Source organism: Paroedura picta, chromosome 4 (assembly GCF_049243985.1).
Source record: "Paroedura picta isolate Pp20150507F chromosome 4, Ppicta_v3.0, whole genome shotgun sequence".
Classification (NCBI taxonomy): Eukaryota; Metazoa; Chordata; class Lepidosauria; order Squamata; family Gekkonidae; genus Paroedura; species Paroedura picta.
In genome coordinates, this window is record NC_135372.1 from 97096678 (window position 1) to 97106969 (window position 10292).

At 43.1% G+C, this 10292-nt stretch overlaps 1 protein-coding gene across 6 annotated transcripts in view; it reads left to right on the forward strand.

Moving 5' to 3' along the window:
* The window catches only part of SCUBE3 (signal peptide, CUB domain and EGF like domain containing 3), a 146073-nt gene extending 136097 nt beyond the window's left edge, over window positions 1-9976 (forward strand). For all 6 annotated transcript variants that reach the window (XM_077334458.1, XM_077334462.1, XM_077334457.1 and 3 more), the window contains 6 exons: window positions 937-1104; window positions 3030-3191; window positions 3359-3556; window positions 4936-5088; window positions 5553-5632; window positions 6799-9976. In XM_077334458.1, the coding sequence (XP_077190573.1) occupies window positions 937-1104; window positions 3030-3191; window positions 3359-3556; window positions 4936-5088; window positions 5553-5632; window positions 6799-6948 (911 nt within the window). In that variant the 3' untranslated portion in view covers window positions 6949-9976. The remainder of the gene's footprint in view (window positions 1-936; window positions 1105-3029; window positions 3192-3358; window positions 3557-4935; window positions 5089-5552; window positions 5633-6798) is intronic.
* Window positions 9977-10292: the final 316 nt, after the last annotated feature.

Sequence of the window (10292 nt, forward strand, 5' to 3'; positions counted from 1 at the left end):
AGCAATGGAAAGAACACGATCCACAGAACTGTACTGTTTGCTGTTTCCCTTCCAGATGAGAGAGAAATTGTTATATGTAGCAAGTAGTGGGTGAGTAAATCCCAATATTTCAGTTAACATTTGCAGAAGGTCTAGGATGGACTCTTCATATGTAAGCAATCATTGTGTTACACCGATGTTGCAACCATGGAGACTACAAGCCCTGTTTTACTGCAGCAACATCTCAAGCATCCTCCCTTTGAAAAAGGGCCTCAAAAAAAGTTTACTTACCATGCTGGAGTTAATGTCATTTGGAATCACCCCCTGCCCCCTCACCCCCTCACCCCAAAAAAGCAAGCCTGATTTTTCAAGAACTTGCAGTTGCCTGCTGAATGCAGTTACTGTATAGAAGTTACATACTGGAGTATATTTACTAATTCTTTGAATACTGAAAAGGGAATAGCTATAGCAATAAATGGCATTCAAAGGTAAGAAGAGGCAAGGAACAGGGAGAGGCATAAAGTATGCGAGGCAGATTTTTTGTGGGCTCTCTTTCCTATTCATACCTTGTAGTATAATTTCAGATCTTCTTTTATCATAAATGACAAACCCTCTACAGCACAACAATGGGCTAAACAAAGAATCTGAGTTTGCAGAGGTGGAGCCACTGGACAGTGCAGATTCCTAGCCCATTTATCCAAATCTGCTTCCTGCCCAGGATTTGGATACATTACTCTGGCTGTGGACATCTCCCTTCATGTCAAGACATTGTGCAGAGGCACAAATGTTGCTGTAGGCAACCTCTGAGATGATGACTGGTTCCCATGGGGCTGTCCCATAGCTCCATGTGTTCACAATGCATGTTGCATGCAGCTATTGCCATAGAAGTACTTTGTGCAAAGAAGCAATGCTTCATGTGGACCATCTGAGTATCTCTTTTTCTTGAATGGCCCACAGGTCAGTGTCCCTCCGGCCAGTACTCTGTAGATGGCTTCAAACCCTGCCAGCTATGCCCACGTGGCACTTACCAACCAGAAGCTGGGCGAGCTTTGTGCTTCCACTGTGGTGGAGGTCTGACCACCAAACATGAGGGAGCAAACTCCTTCCAGGACTGTGATACTAAAGGTATGTCTGGAACAGCAGCTCAAAGCCAGCCAAACTAAATGTGCTAATGTCCTCGTGTCTGCCATGAGAAGAATAAGATCTGTTTTTTTGTACCCCACTTTTTAATACTCAGTGTCTCAAAATGGCTTACAATTGCCTACGCTTCCTCCCCCCACAACAGATACTCAGTGGGGTAGGTGGGCCTGAGAAAACTCTGAGAGAACTGTGGTCCAAGGTCACCCAGCTGGCTGTATGTGGAGGAGTGCGGAATCAAATCTTCAGATTAGAGGCCATCACTCTTAATCATGACACCAAGCTGGCTCTTGAGGCCACTATCACATTTAATTTGGCCCTATGCCTGGACTTACTGGAGGGCCTGCTGGAGTCTGGTCCTCCTTGGGACTGTTGGACTCACCATCTCTGCCACTCCCTATGAGCCCAAGACACATGGGCCATTGTGGCTAGAAGAAGTGCTGAGGATAAAGGCTGCTGCACTGCAGCTGAGGAGGGCAGGCCAAGCTCATTCTAGCCAGAGGAGAGGTCTTAGGGTTCCAAAGACACCCCAAAGTCTGAGAGGTAGCAGACAAGTCTCTCCATTCTCCAGAGGGGCTGTCCTGATTATGCGTGTGCATTCAGATAGTTAAAATTAGAAAAACCAAATCAGTGCTGATTCAGCCCCCCCCCCCACTCAAGTTTTAACCCAAACCAAGAATCCCTGGTTCATTTCATGACCTGAATCTCAAAAAGTCAAATCCCTTTGGCTTTTTGATTTGGTTTCCAAATCTAAGAAGCCTCTCTATGGATCAGCTCTTTGTTGGGCTGGGTGGTGGTGGTGGTTCAACACCCACACACTCAGCCAAATGATTTCTGCAGATCAACTGTTTGTTGAGCTGTACAGGGAGGGGGAGCCCCCTGGCCCCACCCAAGCTGATTGAACTAGCTGTAACGGGAGGCATCCCCAGTCCAAACAGAGCTCCTCTCCTTACAGCTCAATTTAAAAGTGTATTGACACAGCCAAGGGTTGGATCCCTGGGCTGGATCAACAGGAACACCTCATTATGCTAAAAAGATAATAAGATACATTTATTACAAGGAATTCTTATTTGCGGAAGACTGATGTTACCTGTCAGATGATGTATAGGATTTGTATGCCAGGGGAATGTACAGTAGCTTACATTTCATAATGGAAGAAAAGTAGGATTTAAATTAGATAAATGTCTAAATGTTTATAAAATGGCATAGTTCTAGAGGACAGAAGCAAAGTAGTTATTTCAGAGTATCCAGAAAATGTATTGTTCCTACAACTAAAGCATAACTTTGAGGACATTATATGGAGTATGTGAAAATAGGAATGGCCATTTATTGCACAGATATCCAAAAATATTTATTGGCTCTCTCATTCTTGACTAATAAAGAATCTCTGTAAAGTCCTCTACTGTACTTAGGACTATTAATCATTTTCAGAATTACTCTGCATTTAGTATGCAGGGAATTCAGTATAGTCATAATTTTCATACAGAGACAGACAGATATAGTGAAGCGAACACAGCGTTTGTTCAGACCACTCCCACTACCAGAGTGTTTTCTTCGCCCCAAAATTCCAGCATTCTCTTTCGAGCCCACTTCTCATGGTGACTTTATCCTTGTCTATGGCCAAACTCTGTATCTTGTCTTTTTCTATGAATTGAGAAACAGTGCTGAAGAACTGGTTGCTTTGATTGAACAGAGTGTTGCTACTAGCATAGCTGAATTGTGCATTACCTAAGAATAACAACCGCAGGCCCTCGGAATGTTGTGCGCTTGAGGTTATTGATGTCATTGGGCTTGAGTGGGCCTATCTTTATTTTGGATTCATAGAATCATAGATTGAGCCCAGTAAGAGTATTTGTTGGGCTTATGTTGTCTTTTGAGGGTCCTGACACTTTTCTCTTCTATTCAATGCATAGTTCAATGCTCCCCAGGCCATTATTATAATACCAGTGTCCATCGCTGCATCCGTTGTGCTGTAGGCACCTACCAGCCAGACTTCCGTCAAAACTACTGCATTACGTGCCCTGGGAATACCACCACAGACTTTGATGGCTCGACCTCAGTATCACAGTGCAAAAGTATGCTTTGTTTTCTGTAGATTGTATGACCTTTGGGGGGGAAGGGCTTAATCCCAGATTCCCTGGCACTCTGCTTCCTGTGATGCTGTCATTGGTGTAATATACAAAACACCACTGAATTGATCTTGACTTCATTGACTTCCTGCTATTTTTCTTTATATATGCAGATCGTCAATGTGGAGGGGAGCTGGGTGAATATACTGGTTATATTGAGTCTCCCAACTACCCTGGAAACTACCCTGCAAACGTGGAGTGTACTTGGAATATCAACCCGCCTCCAAAGCGCAAGATTCTCATTGTGGTGCCTGAAATCTTCTTGCCATCTGAGGATGAATGTGGGGATGTCCTAGTCATGCGGAAAAACTGTAGGTAACCAAATGTTGTGCTAGGCGTCATAAAGGGTAATGGGTACTGCATTTATTTATTGTATGGCATGTGTGTAGTATAACCAAGAGATCCCAGGATTGTCTGGCAGCCAGGCAGGAGACATTTGGAGGTGGTTCGCCATTGCCTACCTCTGCGTCTTAACCCTAGTGTTCCTTGCAGGTCTTCCATCCAAATACTAGTTTTGGTCAGTCCTGCTTAGCTTCTGAGATCTGATGAAACTGGACTTGCTTGAGCTATCCAGGTCAGAGCATGAGTAGTGAAAATGTGCATAGATTCTCCCTAGTGGTCTGTAATATAGAAACCAAGGAAACAATAGTAGCCTTCCTGTCTTTCTGTCAGAACCAATAAGTGATCACACCAGATTGTTTGTGAGGTGGTTGTCTGAAGGTAGGTAGCAAGACAGCCAAGCAAAGCAATCAGGGATGGGTAGCAGATAATTCTATGCATAAATACCAGATTGTGGACACTGAAGGGCTAGGCCAGGGTCAACAGCTTTATAGGACTATGGTGAGCACTATTGGTCTCTAGTGTCAAATATTCTCACTGCCATGATAATGGTAATATCACTCCCTGGCTGTCTGTTCTGATGCCTTAACAGGGAACAGACCCACCTTTGTTCCCTCCAGCAAGAACCTGCTTCTGGATTCTCCACTTTGAGACCCATAGCACCTTACAGTGCTAGAAGCTCACAATTTAAATTTTGGTCTTGAGTGTGTGTTATACACTTGGGATTATCTGAAAGACTTGAATTGGAAATGCAGGCAGTTCCTGAGCTGACCACCACAAGAAGGGTTTGCGGACTGCTTAGCCCTTGTTGACCTTGTGTTTACCATCATCACACGTGCCAATGAACAAGGGACCAGTGTACACCCCTCCTTCCCCTGCATCCCTGCCAATAAAACACTGTGGAGCTCTGAAGCAGTCTACCTGCATCATGCACCATGTTATACTCTGCAGATTTTCTTTCAATTTTGTGTTCTGTTTTATGAAATGTGATGATCTTGCTGTGACAGCAAATACACACCCAATATGTACAATTTCACATATTTGAAACTACAGGCAGAGGAATCTAAATCTTCAAAGGTGGCCACTATGCATACAAGTTCATTCTTTTTACTTATAGGCTTATTTGAGATTTTAGCCTGAGTGACTATGGAACAGGAAAGGTGCCCTCAGTTTTTGTCTCATGGGTTTGAAGGACCTTGACAAAGCTGAAGACAGGAAATTATGGAGACCATTACTTAAAGTGCTTGGATCCATTCTACTGCACCTCAGGTGTTTTAATGCTGTTTTTGTGGATGTTGAAGGTATGAACCATTCCAGACAATATGTGGTCCTGTTATGTTCTCCTCTGCAGCCTCTCCCTCCTCTATCACTACCTATGAGACATGCCAGACTTATGAGAGACCCATAGCTTTCACTGCAAGGTCCCGAAAGCTGTGGATCAACTTCAAAACTAGTGAAGCCAACAGTGCTAGAGGCTTCCAGATCCCCTATGTCACCTATGACGGTAAGTAGGAAGAAGATGATGCATATGACTGAAATACAATCAAGACCAAGGTCCTAACATTTGGAATTGGGCTAAAAGGTAGCTCCACAGAAAACTGCACTAATCATTTTAGGAGTAGAAACTTTTAAAATGATTAGGAATTGGCCAAACAGCAAAGTTTAAGCGGTAGCCGTTTTTCAATCATAACTCTCTATTATGGCACACAGAGATCTGCTGATAATTCTTACATTATTAATTCCAGGAACTGCCATCCTTCCTTTGTGGTTCTTCTGGCCTTCAAGAGCCAGTTGCCCTTTCATACAGATCAGTTGATTCATTCAGTCTTCTCAGTTCTCCTTAAGAACTACTTAATATTTAATGGGTTTGTTTATTGCATATAGAAATAGATGAGCTCACTTGCTGACTGCCTCCCCCGCACACATGCTCACTATCCCACTGATTCCTTTTTTCATTCAACATTGTAGAGGACTATGAGCAGCTGGTGGAGGACATTGTACGGGATGGCAGGCTATATGCATCTGAAAACCATCAGGAGATACTCAAGGTGAGACTGCTGCTAGTGCACCAATACAGGTGTTTAGTATGCAAATAACCCCCTGGATTTACTCCCAGCATTTCTGGTTTGATTTTGAGTAGACAGTACCAGCATACATGGACCACTAGTATGTTTCAGAATCAGTTCAGTTTCATATTCTACTGTTGGCTTAATGTCCTTGTTACTGTGGGTACTCAGGTCCAAACTGGACAAGACACCCTCTTTCCCTTTATTCACTGACCCTTGTCAGAGAAGAAGAAATGCTAGTATCATATTGACATACCATGGTTTTTAAAAAATGTGTTACATATGGTTGGGGGGACTTAGGTTAGTAATATCCCTGCCTTTCCACTCTAAAATGTAGGGTGGAAACTACCAGTCCTTTCTAGATTTATATGGTAGAACTGTTTACTTGTCCAGATGGTTTGGAATAATACATACCACAAGCTGAGGAATCAGGGTGTGCTGATTCGGTCTCACATCTGCCACAAATACAGCAAATGCACATATACATGTAAACCTTTTAATATTATTATTTACTAGCTTCAAAGCCCATTCCTAAGAATGGGCCCTGAAAGGGTCCCCGTCTCCTGGGCCCTGGCCAGGCAGCTTAAGGTGGCTTTGGGCCGCAGCTCGCAGCCAAATCAAGTTGGGCGGGTGGGGGCTGGGCAGCTCGTTAGCAGGGCCAAGCTCCTTAACAGGAAGGCAGCAGGCCAGGAGACCCTCGTCAGCAGGCCCAGCCTAGCAGGCCAGGAGGCCCTCGTTAGCAAGTCCTCCACCACGACCCTTTGCCCAGGGTTCTCTCCCCTTACCTGCTGCTGGCTCCAGGCACTGAGGCGTCTGAGAGCAAAGAGGCTAGAGTCCAGGGCCGGAGGGCGGGAGCCACAGGGGCAGGACAATCAGGACAAAGCTGGCTGCACCCTGATTGGCCCTATTCCAACTTGGACAGCCGGACACGTCCTACCCCTAGGCTGTTTCAGAAATATATACAGGAACAACAATGTATAAGGATTATCTGATTTCTATGCCACCCATACAAAATACCACTGAATTGATCTTGGCTTCATTGACTTCCTGCTGTTTTTCCTTATGCATATAGATCATCAGTATGGAGGGGAGCTGGGGAGCCTGTACTGATGAGTGCAATTTGTCTGCTTGGCTTGTTTTCCCCACAGGACAAGAAGCTGATCAAGGCTTTCTTTGATGTGTTGGCTCACCCGCAAAACTATTTCAAGTACACAGAAAAGCACAAGGAGATGCTGCCACGTTCCTTCATTAAACTCCTGCGTTCCAAAGTGTCCAGCTTTCTCAGGCCTTACAAATAGCCTCGTGGTTCTTTCACCAGCCTTCCAGGCTCCTCCACAACCAAGAAAACTTTCTCTTACACTTATTCTTATTTTTCAGTGACTTATGTTACAAATGCAACCCCGCCCCCCCCCCCAATCTCTCACTATGCAGTTAATTATAACCTTGGCTTTTCTTCAAATCCAATGAATTGATGATGTTGTCTATGGAAGGAGCAGCCAGCAACCATGAGGAACTAAATCCCCATTCCCCTGTGTTTTTCTAGTCTAGTCTAGAGATCACACGTCCCACTCAGTGATGCACTCTCTACAAGTGGCCTCTGCTGGGACCTGTAACTCTAGAGCAGTTTCAACCTTCTCTCATATATGCAAGTCATGCGCAGCCCCCTGCACTGCAGGACAACTGCCAAGAGGCCATTTGGGTACATCTCTCTGCATGACAGTCTGCTTGAAGAAAGAAACACTCCTGCTTCCATATCATGCCTGCAACACAGATGAAATGTGGACTTCTAGCGCTACTAAGGAATAGACTGTGTCCAGCTGAACTCTTTTGTAAAGAACGGAAGCCAGATGACACCCCAGACATGAAAGAGTATGCCTTATCAGACTGTTGTAGTTTTTTAAAGGAAGAAAGTAAATCAAGCACAGCCTTGCAGAGAGGATCCAAGGAAAAACATTATTAATTTCTAGGAGAAAGATTATATACAGAAATAAAAAGTCATATCTGAGAAGTGTGAAAGAAAAGGGCTCATGGTTGGGAGGGCAGTTTTGGTGGCTTAGGAGAGCATCATTTCTTGATTGACTTCTTTGCCTTTGAAGAAAGCATTGGCCTAGCCGCATTCTTATATGTCTGGAAAAAAGGGAGGAGAACTTGGTGAAAAGTGAGACTTTCCAATGTGACTTCCTTCTGATGGACACTTGCGTGGAGAGACCAGACTTCTTATGAGCTCTGCCAAAGAGTAATTCAGTGGAAAACGACAGCAAGCAAGCGGTGTGAAGGGCAGGAGTGAGTGAATGTTTGTGCACTAGGATGTTCTCCTTTCTACCTTTTCATATTATTAAGTGCAATCATTTTGAGTTGTCTTTATATTATTTAGAGGGAAGTTTTTTTTCTACTAGAAATTACGATATTTATACCTGTCTGAGAAAAGAGAATGTGTGTGTGCGCGCATGTGTTTATAAAAATGGAACAAAAGAACACAAGCAAGGATTGGGACAATTATAACTAAATGTGTTTAAGTTTTCAGCTCTTGGAATCTTTTGTTTTCCTCACCACAGTAAAATCCAGGCTAAGCCCTGATGATTGAGCTCCATGATTATCCTGTGACCACTGAAGTTACACAGGACGTAGATTAAATATCCCTAAATGACTGGAAATTATGTTTTGGCCACAAGCCATGCTTGGGAGCCAATGCAGATATTAACAAAGGCATGCACCATAGTCTTCATGAGACTGTACTATATCAGAATGTGTGTCAGAGATCACTTGTTAGAATTACTCCCCCATTTAAACCCTCTCAGCATGTGTCTTTAGTTCTGTAGGAGAGAAAATGTAGTTTACTCTTCCTTCTCTCTTGATAAATTAGTTTTGCATACACAAGGAGATTCTGATTTGTGGGGTGAATTCAAATCCTCCATGTATGTATGAAGGTGGTATAGGGTTGGATCCAGCCAACAGGTTCACCAGTTCCCTTCCCTATTACAGTTTCGGTTCCATGTGACTTTTATCTAGGCAGGTCCCATGATTCCCAGCATAGCCTTTTTTGATAACCCCCCATTTTTACCAGAGAAAAAATTGTAGAATCCAACCTAGATGTTTTGGTAGGCTCTGTTTTAAACAGGAAGGATAATAGGGTTTAGGCCTCCCTGGAAGTCACACTGTCTCCTTTGAAAGCTCTTTCCCCTAAGCCCAGAGGTCCTCCCAGGGGAAGTAAATGCTCTCTGCACATATTCAGAAGCACACTTGTAGTCCCATGTTCCAAGGCTAAGCCCAGCATAGAATCATAGAAAGAACTCCAGGATCATCTAGTCCAACCCTCTGCACAATGCAGGAACTCACTACTACCTGCCCATCCACAGTGACCCCATTAGATACAGGTTTTAGGTGAGCCTTGGTTGATAATGTCCTGTGTGCTGTCTTTCCCAGTTTAAAATTTCCTTACGTAAGGTCCCTTGCTTCAGTGCAAATACTAGTGACAAAATCCTCGTTTACATCGGTGTATCTGTTGCCTTTTCTGAGCCATGGCCTAAAATTATCAATCAGAGTTGTAATTTAAAGGTCTGCAACTCTGCACTTGGACCACATTGTCTTCATTTGCTGGACTGGAATTTGATGCTTCCCTGTATTGATGCTGATGGTTTGCTTGTTCCTCCCTTTTGGCTGATACCGAATCGGAATCAACTCCATTCGATTCACTGGGATCATTTCACCATTGAGGTATTAGTTTAGTATTGGAGAAATGCCTCTGAGGTAAGCATTCATTGTGGTACTTGACTACATTAGATCTCATTATAGTACCTATAACTATAAACTATATATGTATCCCCAATTTTATCCAGTTCAGCTGTAGTCCACTATACACATGAATTTGTTTATATCGGAGGGAGTATTGCTTACCATAAATCAGTATGGAAAAGGTGGGCCCAGAAACTGGGGCTAACTGCAGAGGCAAAATTTATGTTCAATGCAGCTTAGACATTCTACCTGATCTCCTTCTCGCTAGATCCTTAGTTTCAACGTTGCCCTTCTCCAGACCTAGAAAATACAAAGGTTTGAAAAGCTGAAAATTCCATCTCAACATAGGAAATGCAACCATTTAAAAACATCAAAGCTGAAATATTTATACCTGCATTTATGCAGTATGCCACAATCCAGAATCTCCTGCAAAATAATGATTACATGATGAAAAAGGTATAGTCCATAAAGTTATTTGCACTTGATAAAAGAAATTGTATCTGAACTTGTAAAAAGAAAAAGTTTGCATTTCATATTGTCTTTTTTAATTATTAAATGGAATTTCTTGGTGTTGTGTTGATCTTTCAAATGTGATTTCACTTGCTTGTTTGTGAATTTCACTTGCTTCTCTCCTTTTCCCTTTTGGAAACTGAGTTTTGGGCATGAAAGATAGTATGTGTACATTTCTCCATGATGTCAAATGCGGAGTGGAAATAAAAACTCATCTTTCCTGCACCTGTCAGCAAGTACAAGGAGAGAAGAACACTGCAAAAGGCAACAGTAAAAATAACAACAACAATAATGATATATTTCTAACCCACCCTTCCCCAAAGGCTCTGGGTGGGTAGCATATGAAATATGCAATTTGTGAACAGTACACATTTAAAATCTTCAGTTTTAAAACTAGTGA